Here is a 27146-nt window from a genome sequence, read left to right as displayed (position 1 = left end):
CAGAAAGGGGAGGGGGAGAACCCTTCCGCCTCGAGTGCTTCCGGGCAGAAAGGAACCTGCGGTTGGTGGGGTCGGCTCTGCTATGGGAAAGAAGCACAAGAAGCACAAGGCGGAGAAGGCGGAATGGCGCTCGGCCTCTGCCACCACGTACAGCGGTAAGAATTCGGGGGGGCGAGGGGGAGCGGTCGAGAGAGGGGGGCGCCCCCTTGTGCTCGAGGACGTGTCTCTGTCCCCGTGGCTGTCGGCAGGGTTCGGCATCCCTTCGTGGGCTGGGTCGCAGCGGAGAAGCCTTCGTTTGCGTGGGCGAGCGCTCCGGGGGTGAGCCGCTGGGCGTGGAGGAACGGCAGTGCTGAGTGGAGCGTTTCCCTGAGAGCAGGGACTCCCCTCGGCGGGAGAGACAGGGCTGAAGCAGATGGCGGCTCGGGAGACGAGCTGAGGACACAGAGCAGGCGCTGGTACACTGGCGTGAAGTGTCACGGTGTGTTTGAGCCCGGGTGTCTTCGTGGTTTGCACGGCTCTTGTTGAGGGATTTTCGTTACTATATCAGTGTTCGAGTGATACGAGTTTTCACCTTGTTCTGACAAGCGTTTGTCGTGCTGTGCAACTCAAGGAACATTTCTAGATGTATTTGGGAATCTCGTGCAGCAATTGAGGTTCTACTCCGTGGGAGGACGTGTTGAAAAATTAGTCATTTAGCAGATACAAGAAATGCTTCTAGCAAACAGTTCAAATGTTGTCAGGAAAAAAAATCAGTGAAATAATTACTGTTACTGTTGGTTGTGGCTTCGAAACAGTTTGTGTTTTGCAAGCACTAACACTTGCACTTATAGTAGGATGCCAGAACTACACTTGTATCTATGATATTTTTATGGAGAGCCAAGGAGCTAGTTCCTTGTATTTTCTGAGTTTTTGGAAGTCAGGATATTAAATGTATGAACAGCAGCTGCTTAACGTGGATTCACTAGCCTTTGCAATTGCATTTATCTCTGAACGTATTGCATGCTTTTTCAAACCAGAGCAGATTCTTGTAAACAGCACTTCCAGAAGAAGCATCCCTAATAAGATTTTTTTTTTTTTTTTTTTTTTAGATTACGTGGACAAGCCTTTGGAAAAACCTTTAAAACTGGTACTTAAAGTTGGAGGCAGTGAAGTGACTGAACTTTCTGGGTCAGGGCATGATTCTAGTTACTATGATGACAGATCAGATCATGAGCGAGAACGGCATAAAGAGAAGAAGAAAAAAAAGAAAAAAAAGTCTGAGAAAGAAAAGGAAAAGCATCTTGATGATGAAGAAAGAAGAAAGAGAAAGGTAAGGTGTTACTTCTAGAATTCATATATACCTGGATTCAGACATGCTTGCTTATCAGATGTAAAATCTGGTTCAGTGTACAGAAACACTTCTCTTTTTCTTTTTTTTTTTTTTTTTTTAATTGGTATTGTAGGAAGGTCATTGTTTGGAAACTTCTTCAACCAAGAGCAAATCAAAAAATGTTCACACTTCACAACTGTAGAAAACCCCTGTATGGGACTTTGTGCATGTCTTCCATTTGGAAGAGTAATATCTATGTGATGACTTGTTAAAAGAAACAAGATTTTACATTATTCAACTGCTTTTTCTCCTATCCATTTGTTTTGTCTCTAGATATAATTATTTCTGTTCTTAAATCTGATGTTTCATGTTTCACCCAGGTCAGAAACATGCTTTGCTACCCTTTGAAGAGGGTATTTTTGTTCTTTCAAATAAATCCAGAATGAACTTCTGTCCCTAAGACGTTACAAGATATTGGACATTGAAACTTATGTTTACTCAAAACAGCTTTTTAAAATGTGCTCTGTTGAGTACTGTAATACAATAGTCTTACCATCTCTTCTTCAGAATAACTTCTGCATTTGTGGCTTTGGGGCTTTGTTAGTAGAAATTGTGATCGCCTTAGTGATGTCTAAGGACACGATTCATGTTGAGGAGTGAGCCTGAAATTGGCAAGAAGGCACTGACACTACAGTTTTGTTTTAATAATACTGATTTTGTGTACTAATCGTACTTTGACCTCTTTGCTTTCCGAGTTCTATGCTGTCATCGTGTTCTCATCTGACAGTTTTTCTGTACTCCTTTGTGTTTGTTTATGGCAAAAGTGTTTTTCAAATTGATTTGTTGGGCTCGGTTTACTTGAAGGTGATGTATTTTGTAGGATTGTTCAGAAGCTCTTGAACACAGCACAGAGAGAGGAAAACGTAACTTGTAGAAATGTTTTCAAATGTTTCAGTTACGTGTAGGTCTGGGAGTTGAAATGTACCAAAAGAACCATGTTTAATGCAAGGGCATTGTGCTTTTTCTCGGGTGTGTGTTTTTGGTGTGTATGTGTTTTTTTTGTTTGTTTGCTTTGTTGTTTGGTTTTTTTTCTTTTCTCCAGAACTTCATTACTGGTGCATACAAAAGAAACTAATGGTAGATCAGTAATAACACTGTAGTCTAAACAAGGTTAATCAAAGTATGCTTTTCTATTGCAAACATGAGTAGTTACTGTAAGAATGACTCGAGCATGTCTTTGCTTTGAAGCTCAGGAAGAGATCAGCAATTGCCACCCCTGCCAGAGCATTTCTTTTGGCTCTTTTGTACTGTTACTGAATTATTGCCTATTTTATTGATTCCTGTTTAATGCATCAAGCAACAAAACACGCACAGATGTGCAGACTGTTCTTTACTGAATCAGCAATTAGCGTTGTTTACTCTCTGATGTGGGTATTAACAAGCAGTTTTGCATGGAAATAGCTTCAGAATTTAACATTCTTTTTAGGAACTAATGAGAGAACAGTAGTGCATTAAATACAAAGAGGAAAAAGGTAAACACTATTGCATAATCAGAGAAATAAAAATTGACAAGAGGCAGTGGAAGTGACGCTATTGTTCAAACAGTATTATTACATGCTACGGGTCAGATATACCTTGAATATTCCAAATGAAAAAATACTGTCTTTATCTTCTTGTGTGTAGAATAGCACATTCCAAGTATGTTCTAAGACCTGTTTTCTTCCTTCTGTACTAGGAAGAGAAAAAGAGAAAAAGGGAGAAAGAACAGTGTGACACTGAAGGAGAAACTGATGACTTTGATCCTGGAAAAAAAGTGGAGGTTGAACCTCCTCCAGATCGTCCTGTAAGAGCATGCAGAAATCAGCCAGGTGAGCAGTGTGAAAACTTAAATCATCTTGAGTGCTTTTAAAAATGCCGACAGAGTAATCAAGCCTTTGCCAAGGTACCAGCATGTAAAATTTCCATGAGAATTTTCTGAACTCTAGAGACTTAACAGAAACTTCTGAATGTTGAAAACACTGTCTGAAAAATCAATATTCCTCTTGATGCTGCTGCATTTTAGTAGGTATGCTTTCATAGATTGAACATGCTGAAGACATCTGTTTCAGGCTCCTGTTACTTAAGTGGAATAAAGTGTCATTGTGTTCCACAATTCCTCCCCCTTAGCATTTCCTTGGGGTTTGCAGAGCAATGGTCATAATGTCTGAAATTAAGCTTTGCTCAGTTCAAGAGAAAAATCTTGTAGACTGTTTAGCTGTTGTTACAGTCTTTTTTTTTATAGTCTGTGTGGAGTTTTAAGCATCAAAGTATATTAATATAGTATGTAAGTATATAAGTATTTAAGTTTTGAGTATTACTTTTTTCATCAAAAGTATGGCAGATAAGTTGTGATAGGATGTCTCTAAAGACCATAGTCCCTACAACTCCATACCAGTTTTATTTAAGTCTCATCACTGGCCAACATTTATATCAGTTGCATATGGTAATTTCTGCATGTTTAATCCCTTCGGGTTTTCAACACTTTTCAGTGGAAGCTTTTTCTTAGAAAGAATGTTCAGGTATATCATGATCTTAGTACATATCTGCCTTGAATTGGAACTTAGTAGTAAATGTTATGTCTAGGAATGTATTATTTTGAAAACACTGCCCGTTAACAGGTCAAGCCATTTGTTGAGGAATTTTTAATTATGGCTATTACAATTATGACTACTTATAATGACTTCTAATATTAAATTAGGAGTTTGTCCATCAAATGTAAAGGTGCCCTGATAGGGGTTACTGATACTTTCTGATCAAAGCTTTATGTCTCTGGATAGTCTCGAGTCTTGAAAAGCTGTCAGGCTAGAAGCTGCCACCTACGTTAACTAGGGTTCTCTTTTCATCTGCTCGGAAAAAGACATATGTGAAAAGCATATAAAAGACATAAAAAGACATATGTGAAAGCATATAAATTGTCTTAGCTGTTTTGGTTAAGAAGGGAAATGTTTCTCCATTTTCATGATGAAGAGTTGGAGCTGTAATTCTAGATTTCTGGATGCTTCTTTAATTTTTCAAACTTCACAAGAGAGCCAGTCTCTCTTAAGCATATACATGGACCAGGTAGCTAACATTTGTAGCATTTATCATTTAATCTGTACATTAGGTAGTATCTTAATCTATACCTATCTTTCCTGAAAGTCTGCATCTGTGTGTCACTCTTCTTTTTGACTGAAATATTAGACTGAATCTCAGATGTGCTAATTGCATTGGTGTTATGGCAAAGGAGCTATTAAAATTTTACTGGTAAAACATCAGAATGTGGATTTCCCAAGTGCACTGCTTGAGCAGCAAAGTTTCTTTTTTCTTTTTTCTTTTCTGTAAAAACAGGTAACACCTTATGTTCACTTAATAAAATTTCTTAAAACTAATAAATAGACTTAGCATTTTTGCATCTAATTTAATATCTACTAGTTTTTAATTTATTATGTTTAAAACTGATTAAGTAATAAAGATGAATAAATCACTACTGTATGCTTATAAATAGATTATCTGATGTGATGTATCTCGTTTATCTCTAAACCAGAACAAGTTGCACTTGTAATTACAATTTTGTCTGGCTTTTTTTTTATTATTGTATTCTCTATTTCATTGCACTTATCCATGTTTCCATCTCAAACTGCAGCTGAAAATGAGAGCACACCAATCCAGCAATTACTAGAACACTTCCTTCGCCAGCTTCAAAGGTACTAAGTATATTGTATCTCTAGTTATATTGACAGTGCCTAGCACATACGTGTTACTTTAAAACTTATCTTGGTTTTCTGTTTGCAAATAATGCCTAAATGACTGTAGTAGCTGTAATATGTTTGGTAACTTGCAACTGCATCAGACTTGTTAATTTTTAAAGATTAGTTGCTGAATATTGTTACCAGCAATGCCTGGGGTTAAGCATGATATGTTTTGGGTGTAGGGTGTGTTGCAACTGAAGATTTAGTAAATACTGAGGACAGAATTTAGGGAATAAAAAAAAACAGTTCTGAATTGTAATAGCTTAAAGATGGAACTGTTCTTAAGAAGTTGTGTTTTATTCTACGTCCTCTGACAGATGCCAGAGCAAATATGTTTTTGACATATTGCTTGCTTGATAATCTTCTGATTTAGAGCTTTTTATTTTATTGTTTGCATGTTTTTTTTTCTTATGTTAACCCTATAGCTCGTATTTTGAAAAGAAAATTTAAAAAAATCTTTGATTTTGCTTTTTTTAATTATATAGCAAGAAGCTGAATTTAGAACTAACGTAAAACTGTAAGCACTGCAGTTATTTTTAGAGGATCTTATGAACAAGAAGATTGAAAGAGGTGAAGCCTCTTCACATAGTGAAGCCAAAAGACCCATTTGGAATGTAAATAGAGAAGGCATACAAGAAATAATTACATAATTCAAGAACTAGATGAATCTCTTTCAGAAAGTCTGCACATGCATAATCAAAATTTTCTCCTGCATCAGGGACCTTTTCAAGTATTTATCTGTTTTGGGAGAGTGTTTTCAGTCATTTTTAAAAAGACTGCCCATTTTATGCCATTAACATAGTATAGAAACAAGGGCCATTTTGTTTGCTTATATAAAGCTAAAAGTGTTTTGTTTTGTTTTTCCCTTTTAGGAAAGATCCTCATGGTTTTTTTGCTTTTCCAGTCACGGATGCTATTGCTCCTGGATATTCCATGATAATAAAGCACCCCATGGATTTTGGTACTATGAAGGAAAAAATTGCAGCAAACGAATACAAATCAGTCACTGAATTCAAGGTGAATTGGTAGAGATTTAGTTATTTCAGAATGCTTCAGGGAGAAATTGAAGATTAACTTTAGAGGCCTTTCTTAAATTATTTTATCATGCATATGTTCAGAACTCAGTATATTCTTTGTATTAGACTGGGTTTGTTGTTTTATTTATCACTGTGGAAGTTCTCTATTTCCTAGTTTCCTATTCTACTACAGTCTACTGCAAATTACGGCGGAAACCAAGTACGTATTCTGAAGTTACATAGAATTCATGCTTCTAGATGTAAACATGAGTAAGAATATTACAAAGTATTAAGTTGCTTTAAGGAACCTGTAGCTGATCCTTCTCTCTCTCTCTTCTTCTCTCTCTCCTATTTCTTTTTCTTTTTCTTTTTCAATTGGGTTAGGTTGAATAAATGGTAATTTAAACATCTGCAAGAAAACTGGAGATACTAAAGCATTTTGTGTTAGATACAATAGCAGCTGTGTATTTGCATATAGTTTTCCATGTAACTTCATTTGGAATGGTGTTTTGGCAGAACTTGTGTGGCAGAGTTATTGGCAACTTCTCTTAGCGATGTTGGGTATCGGCATTGCTGTAATACTTTATTGAATGCATTGTTGTTTTACAGACAGTACAGTTTGATTATTTATTTTTTTTCATGATGTCAGCTCTTGGGAGGAAAGTTTTATTTAAGCAGTTCATTTAATTCCATCAGCTGCCTTCAGTGTTGTTACATCAATACCACTCTAGAAAATAATAGCCTTGGCTGTGAACATTGGCTTGTTTTTCTTTTTTTTTTTTTTTTCCTTCCTTAGAAAAATCCAGCAAAGTGAGTAAAACATGGCTTAGATTTCCTATGAGTGAATTGACAAATAGTAGTTCTTTTACATTTTGTCCGTTTGATACATATTTATTTGGAGGAAACATTACATTTGATGTATAGGCAAAAGTTGTTTATACACAAAGAAAAACAATTCCAGACAAATCTGAGCATTCTGAGTAAGGGAAAAGAGAAAAACATTTACAATTTAGTCTTCCCTTTTGGCTTTCCATGAGTCTTCTGCTTTTGGTGCTAGAATGTTATTGTGGTTAAAGTTTTTGACAGAGCTGCCTTGATGAAATGGTAACTTCCAGTCATTTAACAAAGGAGTTTGAAATTTTAACAGCTTTTCTTTTTGCATTCTACAGGCAGATTTTAAACTTATGTGTGATAATGCAATGACGTACAACAGACCAGATACTGTTTACTACAAGCTAGCCAAGAAGATACTACACACAGGCTTTAAGATGATGAGCAAAGTAAGAGACCTATTAAAAACAAAGCAGAAATACTTTGTTTCGGGGTTGTTGGTTTATTAATCATTCTAAAAAAAAAAAAAAAAAAAAAAAAAAACATAATTAATAAGTGTTGTTATTTCATCCATCTGCCATTAATTATAGCAGTACCTATTTATGCTGCTATATTTAGAGGCTTGACAGCATTTGTATTATAAATACACCTTTATTTATCAGCCTCATCTGCACCACTGAAGTCTGTAGGAGCTTATTCCACAAGCGTCAGTGGAAGTGCCTCAAGTCCAACTATAAAACATTGCTTATGGGTTCAACTTTGAAAATAAGATATTATTTAAGTTTTATTTCTGCCTTTCTTTTTTAAAGGTGGTGGGTGTATGGGAGGTTTCAGGTATTTCACAGATCTGCATGTGCAAATCCACGCATTTTTTTTTTTATTAAAATGCAGTTTTTAGTCTGTAAAATTGAATTATTTTTCTGAGCTCCTTTTTGTGTGTGTGTGTGTGTGAACGTTTGTGTTGCAGGTCTGTTATGGTAAGAATTGTGTAAAATAGGCAGCTGCCTTTGCACATGCATGGGTTTTTGTTTGTTTCCCTCTTGATAGTTGGGCTGCAGAAATTCTGATGCCATGCTACCATGACCAAATCATGTTGCATCACCATTGGAAACGAGGCATTAAGAACAAAATAAGGCCATGGCCATTCCCATCCCATCCCATTATCATAGCATCTTGGCTATGAGGGAAAGGTTAAGTCCCTGCTGCTCTGTCCTTTCTGATTCTAGGAACGGCTGTTAGCTTTGAAGCGCAGCATGTCGTTCATGCAGGACATGGATTTTTCTCAGCAGGCAGCTCTTTTGGGTGATGAAGACGCATCAGTTGAGGAACCTGTCCCTGAAGTTGTTCCTGTACAAGTAGAGACTACCAAGAAATCTAAAAAGCAAAATAAAGAAGTTATTAGGTAAAGGTTTTAACGGGCATGCTTACTGGTTTGTTGCAGTTTTTGTAGTATCAGACAGCAGCAAAGAATTGAGAACAGATTCCTTGTGTCCTTTTTCCTTGTGGTCCATGGGATAAATGAGCAATTTAATTTATTTATTATTTCTTAGAGGTAGTTTAATAATCCTGTATATTCCAACTTGAAACAAGCAACTCAAAGAGTTATTGCATATTCTTTTGAACACTAGCTTACAGTTAATGTGTATATATTAATATTTTATCCTTCTTTACATCTGCAGTAAATAAGTAGGGTTTTTAACATAGACACAAATCTTTCATGTTTTGTCATAACTTTGATTTTTTTTAATTTGATCTTGTGGTATATGTCAAATTTGATGGAAAATCACTGTGTTTATTTTAAAAAGAAAAAAGTGTTGGTGTGTATCAAAATCTAAACAGTAGCTTTGTGAGAGGGAAAGTGGACCAGATCAGTAAATGATTTTTATTTAAAAATGATTTTATTTTAGTTTTTTTCTGGCAGGATACAGGTGTACAGAAGACTATTTCTACAGCAGATGATAACCTCTTCCCAGTGAAATCTTACTAAGCTTCTTTGTAAAATACATTGGTAGTGTAAATAGCTGTCTTCTAGCAACAGGTATCTCCTTGTCACAAAATCATGTCTTTACTGCTAAAACCTAATTTTGGACAAATTTAATAGGTTTTTATTTTCTATTTTATGAGGAGATTGTACCAGAAACCCTGATTTAGAAGGAAATTATCATCTTACCGTTCATCAGATGAATGTCATCTTATGTAGATGTCCTAGGATAGATTGCAGAGCTTTTAGAGATTGATTTTTATTCAATTTGTCAATTAAATTCCAGTTGATGGAATCTACAAACTGTAACAGAGCACTGCTAATTATGTAACAAATAATTTGATTATGGAGATATGTCCTGCAGTCGTCTCTCTCAGACATCCAGAGGAAAAAAAGTAGTTTCTTATTTCAACTCGATGCTCTCACATTTTTGTTAAAAAGAAGTTCTAGAGTTCTAAACAGTTACATGTTTAGTGTAACAAGAACATTTTTGTAATTCTATTTAATATCTGAGGGAATAAAAGTATTTTGTGGCAATAGGAGACGGTAATATGTATCTCTCAAAATATTTTTAAACTGAGTAATTCTGGGGCTATTCTGAGGTCAGCATACAGAAACACACCTGCTGCTGTATAACAGGCAATGATCAAAGCGTATTGTGTTTAATAGATTACATACAGGAATTAATTGAATGTACCTTTCTGTAAAATGGGACCTCCTACAGATTTTTTTTTTTTTTTATACCATTATTTGGTTTGTATGATACCCAGAACAATAGGTTTCCTTTTCTGATTAGTTCTTCAGTAAACTACCTTATAGAAGTACATTTGTATTTTGCCACTTTTTGTGTGCTTGTCTTCAAAGAGAACTAACAGAAAAGGAAATTGAGACTGCCAAGCAACACTGTACTGCTTTGTCTTTAAAATCAACCTTAATGTGCAATCACATAGTCAAGAATATGTGAAATACATGACTGAATTGTATACTGCTTTCCAGTTTCTTTGGGATCAGTTTTGCTATAAATTTACTTTCCTGTTCTTTTCAGTGTTTATGTAATTTTAGTACTCTGAACTATATCTCTGCTAATTAATTTGACCTTTAAACCAATTGTATTTTGGCATCAGTGTGATAAATATTCTTTTTGATGTACAATAAGAACTTTGGGTAGTGAATCAGACATAAGAGGAGATATTTTTGCCTTCACAATTCACAGCTCAAAGAGCTGAAATCGATGTTTTCAAAATGTGTTAGTTTAGACTTCTGTGCTGTAGTTTAGAAAGTGACTTGATTATCTTAATATCTAAGCTTTTTTTGAAAATTTTGTCCAGTGTACCTGCTGAACATTCACTTAAAATTCTTGTCCATTATGCATTCTGTAGAGTGATAGAAAGTATCTGTTTTCGAGGAGTTTCCTGCTGTATGCACCATTTCCTTAAGTTTCAACGGAACAAAAAGCTTTAACACATTTTTCTCATGACCCTATGATCTTTTCACCGTCTTTAATAGCAAAGCTTTCTGTGTATTGGATCTGAATCTCTATACAGAAAGAAAAATCTTAGCTAAGCAAATAGAAGAAGGTAACCCGGCACAAGGAAATGGATCTTGTGTATAGGTGCTCTACATTCACTTACCTAGTACCTAAGGTGTTTGGCCCTTAGTGTGTAATCTCTACGTAATACCCTAAAAGATTTTGATGTGCAGAGGTTTACTTATATATTTAATGAAGACTGCCACATCTTTCTGGTACTTTTGCATTCCCTCGTGCAATATTGCCTTTCTCTATTTTTATGTAATAGTGAAGATACTATGTCCTTTTCCATTTGAGGTGTGCTTATTTGTTACGTTTTATTGTCTAGTGCTGTAATGAAGAGTGATCTACTAAAAGATAAACAGGAATGGTGTGACTGAATATGAACACAGATTGTCGTTATTGACAAACGTAGGAGTTAAAAGGAATCTCTGTTTGACTGGGAGCAATGTCCTATTCTTTCTGGGAACTACATGACATAATCCTCATAATTGCAGTATGTTGGGGTTTTTTTGTTTGTTTGTATATTTTCCCCACAGAATTGCAGATTGTCCATTCCCTCATCACGTAATTTCTTTCCTGCATCGTTCTGTTTGGCATTTGTGGTAATAGCATATTTGTCTATGTGGAACACCAGGGATGCATATAACATTCACCTTGTAGTAATATAAAAAAAAAAAATAATCCCAATTTCTGTCTTGAAGTTCTTCCTTTATTTCCATCAAGGTATAGAAACAGTTAATAAGCTAGCTTCTGCTGAAAAACTTCAGTTTCGTAGTATGATTATAATTCTACAGAAATGCTAAAGTAGACTCTCACTGGGAATGGAGTGGGACTAATCTGTTTAGCAAACTCAGAATTTTAGCCCTTTGTTTTATCTTTTAATTTCTACAACTACTACTCTTTTCTTTCTTTAGTTGCATATTTGAACCTGAGGGAAATGCGTGCAGCCTGACAGACAGCACTGCTGAAGAACACGTCCTGGCACTAGTGGAACATGCAGCAGATGAGGCTCGGGATAGGATCAATCGATATCTTCCCAACAGCAAGGTCTATTTCATGACCAACTTCACAATTCCATGATGTGCCTAATTGCATTGTTGCATCTTGGAAAATAGGCTTTAGTGCTGCGGTGAGACTGTAGCATCTAGGAAGGGTAACGTATGCCACGTGTGATTTGTCTATCACTTAATTCCCACTGAAGCCCATTTTAGGGTGTCCTAAATGGATCTCAAGTTGTATAATGCTTTGAACGTCTTTAAAAATTTACCTGCAGAAAGCAGTGAACATTGGTCAGCCTTTGATCTGGTTTCCTTAATTGCAACCTGTAGTATTGAAAGTGATTAAAATAACATGGCACTCTTAATGCTGCAACATCAGAAGGAACAGACTTTGGCATAGGTTAAAGGTTTATTAAGATTCCTCCCTGATCCTAACAGAGTTAAGAAGTATTTAAGTATGAACTTGCTGTTTTCAGTGAGAAGTCTGGAACCTCTTCTAGTCTTGTACTTACCGGTAGTGGCTGTCAACTATCACACATTCTTGTGTGATTACAAAATACAGACATCCTTCAGTGACCAGGAGGAAATAGCAGTGGGTTGTCTGGGTGGGAATTTTGGACAGTGCTTACCACAAGCTTGATCATCTTGGACATGATGCTGTTACCATTCAAAGTATTTGATTTTTTTATGCTATTCCAGGAACTAATAGGAAAAGCTCAGTACATTTTCTTCAGCACGATCTGTATATTTTTCTTATTTTTTCTATATTTTTCTTAGCTGTGTGGTTTTGTTTGTTACTTCCTGCTAGGGTTTGGAGTGAATGCTGAAGGCATTCCCTACATGTCTGTGTTGAGATATATATGTTACCTTGTCTCCATTGCATCATGTGGAGTCTTATTAACACCATTATACTTTGACCAGATTTCTCATTGTCACATACAGTAGTGACCACTGTGATCAAAAAAAAAAAAAAAAAATTCAGGATGTTGCTAAATCCTGCATTTTCAACCTGATCTTTTAACTACTGTTGTAGAAGAAACACTTGCATTGAAGCATTAGTGATAGTAATGTGTTTTCCAACTTAAATGTATTTCTTGAACCACGGCTCTTGACTGTAGTCACTTTAGGCTCAGCTGGATTAGGAAGAGAAGCATCATAGAACAGTGGGAGAAAGTTTAGCTTCTTTGGTGTATTTCTGAAGCTAGGAAGAAGACTCACTAGGATTGAAGGCTATTTGGAAACCTCTAAAGTAAGAGTGGTTCTTCTTTGTTAAAAATAAATAAATATTTTTTAAAAAAAAAAAAAAAAAAAAAAAAAAAAACCCACAGCAATGTCAATCTTCTGCTACTTGCTACCATTACCAAAAATGCCTTTCATGAAGCAGTCACCTTTGAAGAGAGCAAGCCAGTGCTGTTCAAGGAAGGTATGCAGCTCTTTATATCTGGGCTGTTGATCAGCTAGACAACACACTGCAGACGGCAGTAGGCAACACGGACACATACTTGAAGTTCACCTGTTGTTAACTTTTGCCGTCACTTGAAGGTATTATTCTTGTTCATACCTCCAGCATTGTTGCTTCTTTTTTCTTAAATTCCTTCATTAGCTTTGGCATTGTGTACAGACAGAGTTTTCAGCTTTTTAGAGGAAGCAAAAATAAAAATAAACAAAAAAAAAACAACAGCAGAGGTATATTGTTAAACTTAATTGGAAATATTTAAGTAGAATATACATTTCTTTTTGTCTTCACTGAGAAGTTACAATACTTTTTGCATGGTTCACGCTTAGTTTGTTGCCTCATATGTGGCAACAAACAGACCTGTGATCTCACTGACCTGTGATGTTTACGGGTCAGTGTGTTCTATCATCTTTCAGCTAGATCTCTTTCTGTCTTCCTACCATCACATGTGTGCCCTGATAGGCCTGTCACAGCGCTTCTTCCTTTTTAGGAATTGGATAGTGTGGTCATGATAGTACTTCTTTAATTAGAGAAAGTTGCGGGTGAGATGCATAAAGAAGTATTTCAGTCTAGATTAGAAAATAAGAAGTAAAGTAGACTGCACATAAAACACTAGTTCACAGGATCCGAATACAGCTAAAAATGCTTCTTAAAATTTTCTCTGTAAACAGGCATCTCCTTTGAGTTTGGGCTGTTTTGAATGATCACGTCTATGTCTTTGTGGTTGTATTTACAGATTGGTTATCTAAAAAAAAGAGGAGATGGAACTTTATTATTTAGTGTAGTAAATTCATCTGATCCAGAAGCAGAAGGTAAATGCTGTAATCTTCTAAGCAAACCTTTCTAATATTGAATGATGTAGTAGATTTTGTAATCTTAAATGTATGTACAGATCCTGTGCAGTACAGATGAATTGGTTTTTTGTTTGTTTCTTTTGTTGTTGTTTTTTTGTTTGTTTGTTTTTAGTAAATTTGTACTCCCATAACAGTTTTCCCCAGCAGCTTACTTTGGAGGTACTAAATAAGAGATGTTTCTCTTTACCTGTCAGGTTTTCAGATGCTCTGTTTTAATGATGCTAATAGTGAGGTAAAATAATGTCTCCTTATAAGCAATTATATGTTGATACAACTTTACAGAGAACTTGCATGACAGGCTTTTGCTCCAAGTAGCTAGACTATTAACATTTAATAGACAAAATGTGAATGAAAGAACTATACTGGTACACGAATGTGCTATGCACAGATTCAAAACAGGAAAAAGATGATTCAGTATATGCATTTCTGTTCTAAAATACTGGTTTAATTTCTGTTTTAAGTTAATTAAGTTTTGCTAATTTTTTCTGTAGTTCCTTAATCTTTTCTATGCTTTTTGTTTGTGTTACTACCACAAATTATTTATATTATCTTACACTTTCCTCTCTGTATTTTGAGCTCAAAACTAAAAAGAAGTCTTCAAAGTTTGTAATGAATGACATAGCATAGTACTCATGCTGCCACATGTCATGTTGATTTTAGTACTCCTTTCTCTGTACATTTTGAGATTGGAATTGATTTACATCTTACCTGTATCAGGAATGCATGAACCCTTTTGGGTAGTCACATTTCAGTTGATTTTTTGATAAGGAGATGCAAACCTGTATTTCCTTTACTGTCTGCATTCTTTTTCATTTGGGATTAAATTGTTCTGGAATGAAATTGAGCATTTTGGCTGCCATCATGCACGAATTTCTGAACAAATAAAATGAATGGGATTAATACCTCTGAAATCATGCTACTGAAAATTTAGGTAGTGATGGTAATTTTTGGAGAGCAAATGTTCATTGTGTACTATAAAGTACTGTACTGCTTCCTGATGTTTTTATGTTCCATAGTCTTTCTTGATTGTAGAGTTAATAGTAGTTACACTGAATTTACAGCTAATACTATAATATGAATTTTTATTGTAGTTTATTTTTTTTCTATCCTACTACGGTTCTAGTGATAAATTTGCTTTCTGTTATTCAGTAACTGAGTATAATTACTGCTTGATTTCATAACATAGTCAGTGAGATTTTAAAGTAACTGGAAGGGTCCTAAATACAAATTAGTTGGTTTTGTTTTATTTATTTATTTATCATGAAAACATATTTCAAATTATTTTAGCCATTTTAATTAAGCAGTTCTCAGAACCTTAGAAAAAAGAATATTGCTGTAGCCATAGTGGTAGTAACGTTAGCAAGGTTTTTTATATTATTTTGGTTTCTATAGGCAAACTACTGATTCATAGTTGCTCTTATTTTGTATGTTGTTTTTATTGCTTTCATAAAATCTGGATGTAGGATGCTTATGAATCAGCTGGCAAAAGAACTTCAGATGGTGCTGTATGCTTTACAAGTAAAATAACAAGATCTCTGACTTACTTAGTTAAGTAGGAGATAAAAACATATTTTGCACGTATCTGAAATTTAAATGGAGAACCTAAATTATTTTATGTATGTTTAATAAAAACATAAATCTTAAATGATAATTTTGCTTTTACAGTAACTACAACTTTTTAAAATAGCAACAGCTAAATGTTCACCATAAGTAAGTTTTAAACATGAGATTTAAAAAAAATAATAAAAAATTATCTTCTTTTTAATCAAATTGTTAGAGGAAGAGACTCACCCAGTGGATCTGAGTTCACTGTCAAGCAAATTATTACCTGGCTTCACTACACTGGGCTTTAAAGATGAACGAAGAAACAAAGGTAAGTTCCAAAGAATGTTCTGACTTTGTGATGGTTTAGTTGAGCAATTCCTAGATAAAAGATAATTTCAGATTATACCTGTCTTTGAGGGAAAAGTTCACTCAGATATTTGTATAATATATAATTATTCCATTTGCAGCGGAATGCAGTTTTAATTATAATGACTTTTTTGCATATTTAAACATAACTTACTTAGGAGATTATTGATTAATGAAAGTATGATAGAAGCTTTTTTATTAAGGTACACCATTTTCTGTGGAGGAAAATATTTTCTTCCTGAGCAACAGCATTTAGAGCTGAGAAAGAAACTTTTGGCCATTTGCTTTGTTGTATCATATGGCAAGAATTTCACAAACAAGAGCACTGATCAACTCAAATGTGCATTTTTTTCCACTACTGACATTTCTAATAGTTCCTAACTCACTGTTTTTTTAGCACTCTAGTGTCACATAAACCATGCAAGTGTTGTTTTTTTAAATTGCCTGGGTAAATCTTGATTGAAAAAAATTGCTGAAGAAAAACTTCAATATTTTTTCAGTGACTTTGCTCTTTTGAAGTGCAGGAATATAAAATTGGGTAAAATTGGGGTTGCTGGTATTAGGGGAAAGAGAGGGACTCAGTTAACTTTTTTATTTTTTAGTGGTAATACGTGCATTTGTTCATTTGGTTAAAATTATTTGTAGAGTTTCCTTTGGATATTGCAGTTGATTTCTGTTGGAAGAAAAAAGCACTGCAATACACTTTCCTGTACGTTTCAGGAAAAAGATGATCTCCTTTTCAAGTAATCTCTTATACTTGCATTAATCATTTGTCATCTCTTATTTCTACCTGTCTAGTTACCTTTCTTACCAGTGCTAGTACAGCCCTTTCCATGCAAAACAACTCTGTTTTTCATGATTTGAAATCAGACGAAATGGAACTCCTATACACAGCATATGGTGATGAAACTGGGATACAGTGTGCCTTAAGGTAAACACTTCCTTACTAAGATGTCTAACATTTCAGCGCAATTTTATGACTAAAAGCATTTTGGACTAAATGTCATCTGTGAGCCTCCAAATCCTCTTCCTCTTCTAGCTGTTATCTTTTTTTTTTTTTTTTTTTGGGGGGGGGGGTGATCTAGTATTTTTTACTTATTTTGTAATTTGCACATTTATTTTAAGACTGTTCCAGATCTTGTTGTTATGGGTCTTTGACCACAGGATGTTATTGCTTGCTAGTTATTTGGCCATTTGCTTTATACCCAGGAGTAACTGGTTTTGGATATATAAGTAGTAGATTTCAATGAATTTTAAAAACAAATTACATATTTTTTTTTTTTCTCTCCGGGGAGTTTCAAAACAGTCAGAGCTCCCTGAAAAGGAAAATGCCACTTTTCATTAAATTGTCAGCCTTGGAGGGAGAGAATTAATCTGAAGTTTGTTTTGTTTTCTTAGATTTTTTGCTGCTGTTGCTGTTTCTTTTTTAAAGGAAGGACATAAATATCTAAATTTGTTTTTCATAATTACTAGCAAATTTTCTCTTGAAATATTATTGGTATTGAGTGGGTTTAAAAAAAAACAACAAACAAACTTGAATGCCTGAATTGCTTTTCTAAAGAAGCATGATTGAGTAAAAGAAGAAGGAAAATGTATGTGTAATGCACCATAGGTTGAGGAAAAACTTACAAGTTACCTTTTATGAAAGTAAACATTTTCTGTAATGATGTATCTCCATTCCTACTAGCTTACAAGAATTTGTGAAGGATGCTGGAAATTACAGCAAGAAAATAGTAGATGATCTTCTGGACCAGATCACTAATGGAGATCATTCCAAAACCGTTTATCAGCTAAAGCAGGTGTGTCCTTGATGCACAGAAATGTCACGGGTTCATGAAAACAAGGATGGGCCTGTATCTGTTTTTTAATATTCTTTGAGTGGCATTGTTTTCCAGTGTCAATTTAAGCAGTGCAGGCTCAGATGTTCATAGAACCACGTGGTGAACCAAATTACTAACTGAATTAATCAGTAGAGAAGTAATCTTCCTCTACCTTTTCCTCAGCTAGATCAGTTCTCCAGTGTGGTTCACCAGGTGACTGCAGAAGGGAGCGAGCAGGGCAGCATAGTGTTGGGGGGGAGACCAACAAACTGAGGCTGTGTGCAGCCTGTCACACAATGTCATGACTTAAGTTTCTGCTTCTGAGTTGTAATGCAAAGGTTGTTTTAAGGATTTATTTTTTTCATTTACATACAAAATGTGTTCTTTGTGGAAGGGTTAATAATTTGAAGTATTGGAGAATGTATTAATACCACTGTACTGATACCTATTACCTAACAGTGCTAACTTTTAAATTCGCATAGTATGTCTAAAATAAAAACTTTTAGCTTTTTTCCAAAAGCACTTTACTGTAAAGATCCATACTAAAACTGAAGAGGAAATTTTCTCAGATGCGTGTATAATACCAGTGGAAATACTTGCATTTGGGGATGTTAGTAGGAATGCTAGTCTAAGACAAAATAAACTACAAGAAATTGCAGAATCTTGTTTCATCTTATCTTCACTCATAAAACCACTCTTATTTTGAAATAAATGCCTGCTGGTTAAAATGATGACACTTTGATTCTACAAGTAAAGAATGGAGAAGGGGAGGAGAGGTGGAAGATATTCAAACTTCCTGACATGGTGAAAATAAAATTATGGTAAACCTTTGTAACCTTAGAATATAGGATAGGGTGGTTAATTTGGGGGTACAAGGAGAAAATATAATGAAAAATACGGAACACCCATCAGCATTTTCTGGGTATTTTTTTTTCAGTACAGACTGGAAAAAAAGTTTGTATATGAAACCTCCCTAGCAGGAAAAAAAATGTAAAGTATTAGTTCAAAAAAAGTCTTCTAAAATAATATTTTAAATATTCTTCTACTTGTGGAAATGTGTGTATACAAAGTATGCAACTTTGCTGTAAAATAAAACACACACCTTACCATTTTTGCTACCTTGTTGTATGAATATTGAAAGAATAAATTTTCTGTTAAGAAAGTTCAAACAAGTGGTCAGTGGCTCTTCACACTAAGAAATACTGTCCAGTTGTGTTGTGAAAATGAGGAGGTTTTGTGCAATTAAATGTGTTTCAATAGCAACATGCCATGGTATTTTATGCTTGAGTATTTTGTGCTGCTACATATAATGACTATCTCTGAAAGCGCAGTATTAAGTGATCTGGAATCAGAAGTTACTGAAGTAATGACTAAAATGCTGCACTTGAATATGAAGTTAACAGATAGAAGAAATAGCGTAAGGGGACTCAAGGATTGGTTAAAATGCATAATACTAAAATATGTCAAAACAATAAAAGTTATGCTGTAATTTCATTACAGATACTTGAAATACTTGATTCTCACACAAAATAAAGCTAGAAATTTGAATATGCTTGAAGTTGTACAAAAGAGAAGCTTTTGTCTTATGTTGAATAAAAGTTATTCTTGCTGTTTCTCTCCAGAGACGAAACATCCCGATAAAACCACTGGATGAAGTTAAAGTAAGTTATACTGATGCCTTTTTTTAATTGAAAAAAATGTCTTGGTCTTTGAAGTAGAGAACATGATATTGTCTGGGCTGTGAACATTCAAATTTATTTAATGTTCATCTATTCTGTGTAATATAACACTCCATTTATTTCACTCAGTGGGTGCCAAGGCACTGGAACATGTTGCCCATAGAAGTTGTGGATGCCCCATCCTTGGAGGTATTCAAGAACAGGTTAGATGAGGCCCTGGGCAACCTGATCTAGTGGGTGGCATTCCTGCAGGGGGCTTGGAACTAGGTGATCTTTAGGGTCCCTTCCAATTCAAGCCCTTCTATGACCCTTTTTTGTATTGTGAGAAAAAATGGTCTGTTAGAATCCTGGCTAGTTCTAAATTGTTCACGTGAATGTGTGTGGTCATCCATTAGAGAAGGGCTAATCTTTATTTATTAATTTCTTTTAGTGGATCTATCCAAACATCACAAAACAAGACAGCGTTCTGTGTTGTTTTAGGATCTGATTGTGGTAAACCAGTCAATTACACAAGCTAGGAATATTCTTAGGAAACATAAGTATAACCTGTAAAATGCTAAGATCTAAAGTGATTTGTTTTTTTTTTTTTTTTTTTTAGGTTCTGCCAGTTCTCATAAAAGAAGAACACAAGTTGCGTAATACCTGCCCAGATTCTTCCAAACAGATCATGGTAAAATGGTTTGTAGAAAATGGGGAGTACAGAGTACATTCATTGTGCTTCAGTGGAAGAACGTGCATGCTCTGAGGTAGAGGTTTAAAATTTCAGTATCTAGAATAAGTTCAGTACTTAAAAAGGATTATCTGACACTGTTTACTTTAGTTAGTGTGTTAGTCCAATTTTTCTCTATTCCCTTGTTAATTAAACAAACACAGTACACGTAGCTAAATCCCAATGTCAGAAAGATCACTTAGGAATCTGAAAGATAGTTGATCGGCTGATGATGAATGTTTGAGATTCAACCTGCCATTAAACTGGAAAAAAAGCAGTATTTATCAATTTTGCCCAATCTATTGAAAATGTAAGTTGGAAAGTAGGGGAAAATAAAGCATATCCTAGGCTATAACAGCTACTAATCAATAAATATTTCTTTAAGTGGTGCTAATGTATTTTCAGTGGTACTAATAGCTCTCTATAAGTACATAAAAGGAGGCTGTAGTGAGGTGGGGGTTGGTCTATTCTCCACATGCCTGGTGACAGGACGAGGGGGAACAGGCTAAAGTTGTGCCAGGGGTATTTTAGGTCGGATATTAGGAAGAACTTTACCAAGAGGGTAGTTAGGCATTGGAACAGGCTGCCCAGGGAAGTAGTGGAGTCACCATCCCTGGAGGTCTTTAAAAGATGTTTAGATGTTGAACTTCGGGATATGGTTTAGTGGAGGACTTGTTAGTGTTAGGTCAGAGGTTGGACTCGATGATCTTGAGGTCTCTTCCAACCTAGACAATTCTGTGATTCTGTAATTTTATCTTGCAAATTATTTGTGACAACATAAGATATGTACCATATTCCGTGGCAATTCACATTTAAATGATATAGATTACATTATAAGGACTAGTGAAACTTAAGTTTTATGGAAGGGTTTTTATTTATCTAGAAGGTGACTGGCTAGGTTAATTCATAAAACTACTATGTTATCTTTTCTAGAAATACAAAAAGGAAATACCAGGTTGTATATATACCTGCATGTCCTATTCCTCCTGCTGGACCAGGCAACCTCGAAGAATTCTGTTGAAATGTATTTTGAAGCTTAATGAGTTTCTTACTTCGATCTCTTGCTTTTTGCCATGTAATAGCAAATAGAAGTCTTGCAGTTGAAACAAAATGCAGACTCTGTTTCATTATCCAAAAGCATGGAGTGTCCAGCTCCAGCTGATACTGTCTAGAATAGAGAGGCATACCTTACAGATTGTATTAGTTAATAAAATTTTCAGTACATCCAGTGTTGCATTGAGGGAAAAGGGGTTCTGGGAGTTGTTTGTGAGGGAGTGGTTCCCCCGGTGTTCTTTTGTGGGACAGGGATGAATTTGGCAAGAAATTCAGTTTGAGATGATCTGATAATATTAGTTTCAACGGTCCTTGATGTTGAGATGTAAGATATTTGAGCTGCCTTGGAGGTTGCTTTCTGGACCTTTTGTGAGGTGTGATTCATTGGACAGGGCCTGTCCTGGTGGTACATTTGGCTTGTGACGTGAAAGTTTGCCAAGATGGTTATAGAAGTTCCAGTTTCAAGTGTTGATAGTGCATGCTTCTGAGAGTATGGATTAATCTTAAACTCTTAGTTGTTATGAAACTTATCATTACTGTTAGCCTTTTTCATGTTTGTTTGTTTTTTTTTTGTTTTGTTTTGTTTTTTTAATTAGGTTGGAGAATCTGCTGGAGATGGTAACACTTCTGACTTGGACTTTCTCTCTATGAAACCATATTCAGATGTATCTCTTGATATTTCCATGTTAAGTTCATTAGGTAAGTAATTAAATATAAGCCATCTGTTATGGTTTAGTTGTGCCATTTAGGCAAAATAACAGCTGGATTTGCTAAGAAGAAAAAGTGCTCTAAAAGTAGTAATAAATCTACAGTTAATGTAGCTAAAAGCCTAGGGCTGGTACAACATAAATGAAACCTTAGTCTGTTTTTCCTTTGAGACATTCATGTGCTAGCAAAGGTGACTTTTCTTGTACCACTGAAGGAAACAAAGTATTTGTACCTCCACATTTTGATAGCTTTACCTGTGGTTTATGTGTACATAGTAACCAAGTATTAGGAATTAATGTGGAGCTTTGGCTCAGAAAGGTTATTGCTTCAGATGCTGTCTTTTGAAATAACTTCAGAAACAGGTAAGTAAATATACAAGGCTCAAAATATCACTACTTGGAATGTCCACAAACAAACAAACAAACAAAAAAACCCTCCAGGTGTTGGAAAGACTTTAGCTTCAAATAAGGTGACTGTATAAAGTATTAGGATATGATGTCAAATCCGCATATGGCATAGGCATCGTACTTTAAATGCTACTACAAATAATGTTCCCATTTCTGCAAGCTACTGAGGTGGCCAAATGTCTTCAAGAATGTAATCAGAGATAACTTTTGCAGTATGTGAAAGATGTTAAACTACCTATTACAAATCATAAGAAAGGGGATTGAAAGATAAAGGCTACAGATCTGCAGTAGTCTTTGAAAAGCAATAATAAGCTCGGATTATATTGTCACACACTAATACTACTGCACTTCAGAAACACAAATAAATACCTGTTTTATAGGTAATGTTTGGTGGTGTCCATTTCGCTATGAATCTCCTGCTGCATTGAAAGCTGCTGCTTTAGTCTTTCTTTAAATAATTAAAATAATTAAACTTCTTGAGTAAGTAGTTTCTGGAGAGAGATTGACGTATTCTATTTCACATAATTCTTGCAATGTTAGGCAAGGTCTGTGTTGAAGACAGTCCAAAGAGAAGAGAGACTTTATTTTTTAAGTCTTCAGATGAACAGCATGTTTTCTTCATCATAGTTTTCTTTGGCGTCCTGTAAAATGAGTGCAACTGGAGAAGATACCATCCTTCAAACTTTCTGTGATGGGGATTTCTTCACTTCCTTGAATCATGTTCTACTTTAACTGTATTTTAGGTTAAATGTTTAAGTTATCGTACTGGCTTCCCTTCCTTTGGAGCATACTAGATCTATTATTTCCTGTCTGGAGTTTAACAGATCACAAAGACAAATTTAACTCTTAGAGCTGTTTAAATACTAAGAATCACTTCAATTTCCCGTGGTTCTTTCCTTCACCCTCCAATATCTCCAAAAGCATTTCAACATGTATGTCTTGAAACTGAAAACTGCAGCTGATGCCTTTTAGAAGTACAGAGGAAAATGCAATATTCAGGTATTTGTGTAATGGAGAACACTTGCATTAGCTTACTTTAGAATTTATTTACAATGACTTAGTAATTCATGAGTCAGTCCACGTATGCTAATTACAGGTTTTTGGTTGGTAACTGATGGCCCTTAGGGAAAGTGAAGAAGGAACTTGACCATGATGATAACCCTTTACACCTGGATGAAACAACTAAGCTGCTGCAGGACCTTCATGAGGCTCAAGCTGACAGAGTGGGATCTCGGCCTTCATCCAATTTGAGTTCTCTCTCCAATACCTCTGAAAGAGACCAGCATCATCTTGGTAAAGTTAACTGTGTCATAGAAGTTACAGTATTTCTATTATAATTTAAACTAGTTAAAACTTGCCTTTTAATTTACATAGGTCTTTATCATGAAACTACTCTGATAAAATAAAGCGTGCAGACTGCAGGGTAACTTTTTTCTTTTTTTTTTTTTAATACACATGGCAAAGGCAACTGAGAAGACATAGTTCTGGTCTGTAGAATTAAGCACATTAGTTGTAGTTACTTATTTTAGACTTATACTAAGCATGATGGAAATAATTATGAAGTGTGGTGGCTTAACCTTGGCTGGTTGCCAGCTACCTACCAAACTTGTCTCTTTCTCCTTCCTGAGCAGGATGAGGAGAAAACTATGATGAAAGAAACACATTCGTCAAGATACGGACAGGGAAATCACTCAGTAATTACAATAACAGGCGAAACAGTTGACTCAATTGAGGAAGGGTAATTTAATTTATTTCCAATTAATAAAAGAGTAGAATAGTGAGAAATAAAATGAAACCTCCCTTTCCCTCTTCTTCAGGGTCAGCTTCACCACCAGTTTTTCCTCATCCCTGCAGAACGGCGTAGGGGTATGGGGAATGGGGGCTGTGGTCAGTCCATGACTCTGATGCTCCTTTCTCCTCAACTCTCTTACCCGTCTTCAGTGCAGAGTCCCTCCCATGAGATAGTCTTTCAGAAACTGCTCAGACATGGGTCCCTCTCATGGACTGCGGTTCTTCAAGAACTGCTCCAGTGTGGGTCTTTTCCAGGAATCCTCCATGGGCCGCAGTTTCATGCTGGAGCAGGTTTTCTGGCAGGGCTGCAGCTCCTGACAGGAAGGTGCTCTTCCGTGGGATCTTCACAGACTGCAACTTTCTTCAGGGCATATTCACCTGCTGTGTTGTTGGGTCCTCCATGGCCTGCAGAGGGTCTGGTTCACCATTATCATCTCCTTAGGCTACAGAGGAATCTCTGCTCCAATGCCTGGAGCACCTCCTCCCTCTGCTTCTTCACAGATCTTGATTTCTGAATAGTTTTTTTTTCACATTTTTCTCACTCCTTTCTCCTACAGCTTTTGCACCACTTTTTTTGCACAGCTACCAAAACCTAGCCACATAAACACACTATATGAAATATGCTGACTGGCAGATGACAATATGCCCTTGCATTTTATGCTCTTAGGAAATACTAATGAATATGTTATACAGTTATGTTTATTACACAATATAAATTTACATAACTGTGGCATATCTACATGCAACAAGTCACAGGTAGGATTTTGCAATAGCCTTCCATTGTCAACTGAATAATGTAATGATGAGATGATAGGGTAACACACAACAATTTGGTGTCACTTTTAAGCAAGTATGCAATGTAATTTAGTATATCCAAATAACATCTTGTGTAATTCTTCAACTCAAAGTAATAATAATAATTGCTTTTTCAAAAAGAATCTAAATTACTAAAGAATCTTGTGGTTTCTTTTTAAAATCTCCCTTTTTAAGTGTCATCTAAATGTCTGTGTTGCTTTAAAAGACTGAAGGCAACATACTAAATAACCATGCTATTTGTTTATGTCATTTTTCTGTACTTCTAAAGGTTTAGATTTTTTTTTTCCCCATTTGCTTCAGGAAGTCCTTCTCATCTGAGTGTTGGAGAACAACAAGACATGGTTCACGATCCTTATGAATTTCTTCAGTCTCCAGAAACCTCAAATGCTACTACTAACTGATCAGTTTTATGTTTTATATATATATAAATATATATATATATGTATGTATGAATATTGTTTTTTAATTGTATTATGTTATCATAAAGTTTTTGTACATGGCAGAAACCTCAATTTTGTCCTCTTTCATGTGAGGACTCCTGTATGAAGTTGCCATATATGCTGAATCTTGGTTGAAAAACAGTAAGTAATGTGTTACGGAATTTGTGTTTTATAGAAACTAAACAGCGATCATCATGACAACAATCACAAAATGTTTCCCCTTGAATCATGTACCAGTTTCTGTTCAGGTCTTAAATATTTCTCTTTGAGGATGTTAAAGTTTATTTCAGCAGTGATGAAGCTGAATGAATTGTGATAATTATTAACATTTCCCATTTTCTAATCATAATAATCTGTGGAAGTGGTTTCTGTTTCCCCATATTTGAAAATTCTTGTTTCATGTTTCATTACCCTAGAGAATACTTGATATGAGAGTAACAATACTTGCAGCTGCGTGAAAATGAGCACAACATTAATTCTACCCTGGATCTAAAAAAGGTGGATGTTTTTGTGATCCCTTGTGTCTTAAAACTGAAGAAAATATAATACTCATAATTCAATATTTGCTTGGATGAAAAAAATACCTGATGAGAAGTGGTTTTTCACTAGTTTTAAAGTAAAACCTTTAGAATTCAGTACTGATGCATTGGAGGGGTTGTACCACTGGTATCTGCAAGCTGGACAAATGCTACAGATTTAAAATGGTTTGTAAATATTAATACAAAAACACATTTTGTTTGCAAATATACATGGTGAGAATTTGATTCCTCATCTTTCATAAGTCTGAAATACTAGGAGCTTCTGGTCTGAATTTTTGTGCTGTTTTAAAAAGTGTATTTCATGATGCAAAATACAGTTGTAATCAAAATCAACTGTGAGAGCCACTGAGGAAATTTATCAGGTAGCTGAAGTCAAAGCCTTGATAAAGTTGTTATTTAGGAAGGTTTGTTCACTCAAACCAGGATGTTTGTGGTTGGGACTGTTTCCATTCCCTCTTGATCTCCCTCTGAGATGGCTCTTCCACCCCTTCTGCCATCCTGCTCCTTAGGGATACGTGTTTTCTGTTTGAACATAACACTTAATGTTATGTTCAATTTATTACAACTTAAAGGACTTTTGTTACGATGCTTGTGTAAGGAATTATGATGGCGTTTTCCCCTTTATGGATTAGTAGCATGCTCTTTCTGTTGCCATGAGTCATTTGTGGACTACCATCTGAATTGAATCAAAGACATAATCAATTCTTTTTTGCCCCTCCCCCAGTCAGGTTGGCACAATATTCAAGGGAACAATGTTCTACTTAAAGGTTAGAAATAAAAAGTGAGAGTCAGAAAACAGAACTCTCAAAATCAACGTTGTCTGTAAAGCCTTTTCTGTCTTCATCAGTTATTTTGTGAACTCTTGATTGCCGAAGTTTTGATACCTACGGTTCTCTGAGTGCAGATCTGCAGCATATTCGTCACACACAGTGCCAGTGCATTTTTCTGGTGTCTCAACTTAATACTGAAAGGAAACGCTAAGACTGATAAGATATTCATCTGATTTATCAAAGTATCTTACCTAAGTAATTCTTTGGTATAAATATCTTATTTTTGTAATTCATCATGATGTCAAAAGTTTTGGTAGCATAGAATGTTTGCTGGCTAATAGCACTATTTATCTGTTAAAATTCAAAAGGTCTGCAAGCTCTTTGACTTCTACAGAGTGCATATATTGTGTTGGACAAAAAAAAGTTGGCATCACAACAGCTAGAATGGGTGGGAGGAGAACAGTTAGAGGTCATATCAGTAACTTGTGATAAATATATTCTCATCTCTGAGGGAAATGATTGTATTTGAGTATATAGTAAACATGTTCCAAAAGGCATGTTTGGTGGGGGAGGATTTCTTTGTTGTTGTTGTTTTACTCAGACAATAGATTTGATATAAAACAATTTGTGGGATGTTTTTGGAAAGTCAAATGAAATGCAAATGTTAATGTATGGTAGGCTTTAAATAGTAATGGAGATTCAGGTTTGTGAGAAATGTTTTATTTTTAATTATTAATAATTTGTTATCTTTCAAACACCA

The 27146-nt window shown here is 35.3% G+C and overlaps 1 protein-coding gene across 3 annotated transcripts; it reads left to right on the top strand.

Annotated features, from left to right (window-relative positions):
• The first annotated feature begins 37 nt into the window (after window positions 1-37).
• Window positions 38-27146, top strand: BRD9 (bromodomain containing 9). Of its 3 annotated transcripts, none has more exons than XM_032181439.1 (17): window positions 38-155; window positions 1089-1309; window positions 3045-3177; window positions 4971-5031; window positions 5949-6093; window positions 7262-7372; window positions 8213-8325; window positions 11350-11482; window positions 13626-13701; window positions 15521-15616; window positions 16453-16585; window positions 17342-17453; window positions 19097-19135; window positions 19752-19823; window positions 21512-21614; window positions 23156-23323; window positions 24938-27146. In XM_032181439.1, the coding sequence occupies exons 1-17, from the start codon at window positions 83-85 to the stop codon at window positions 25036-25038; spliced, it is 1890 nt and encodes a 629-aa protein (XP_032037330.1). In that variant the 5' UTR covers window positions 38-82; the 3' UTR covers window positions 25039-27146. The 3 variants fall into 3 exon arrangements, with proteins under 3 accessions (XP_032037330.1, XP_032037329.1, XP_032037328.1); XM_032181438.1 differs by having other exon boundaries at window positions 8210-8325; XM_032181437.1 differs by having other exon boundaries at window positions 8150-8325.

The sequence above is a fragment of the Aythya fuligula genome, chromosome 2 (genome assembly GCF_009819795.1).
Source record: "Aythya fuligula isolate bAytFul2 chromosome 2, bAytFul2.pri, whole genome shotgun sequence".
Taxonomy (NCBI): Eukaryota; Metazoa; Chordata; class Aves; order Anseriformes; family Anatidae; genus Aythya; species Aythya fuligula.
This window is presented reverse-complemented; position numbering and strand designations above follow the sequence as displayed.

Coding starts and splice junctions, on each gene's coding strand:
- BRD9 (XM_032181437.1), top strand. CDS start 83: ATGGGAAAGAAGCACAAGAAGCACAAGGCGGAGAAGGCGGAATGGCGC. Junction 19,136..19,751: donor AACCACTGGATGAAGTTAAA/GTAAGTTATACT, acceptor TTTTTTTTTTAG/GTTCTGCCAGTTCTCATAAA. Junction 23,324..24,937: donor AAGAGACCAGCATCATCTTG/GTAAAGTTAACT, acceptor CATTTGCTTCAG/GAAGTCCTTCTCATCTGAGT.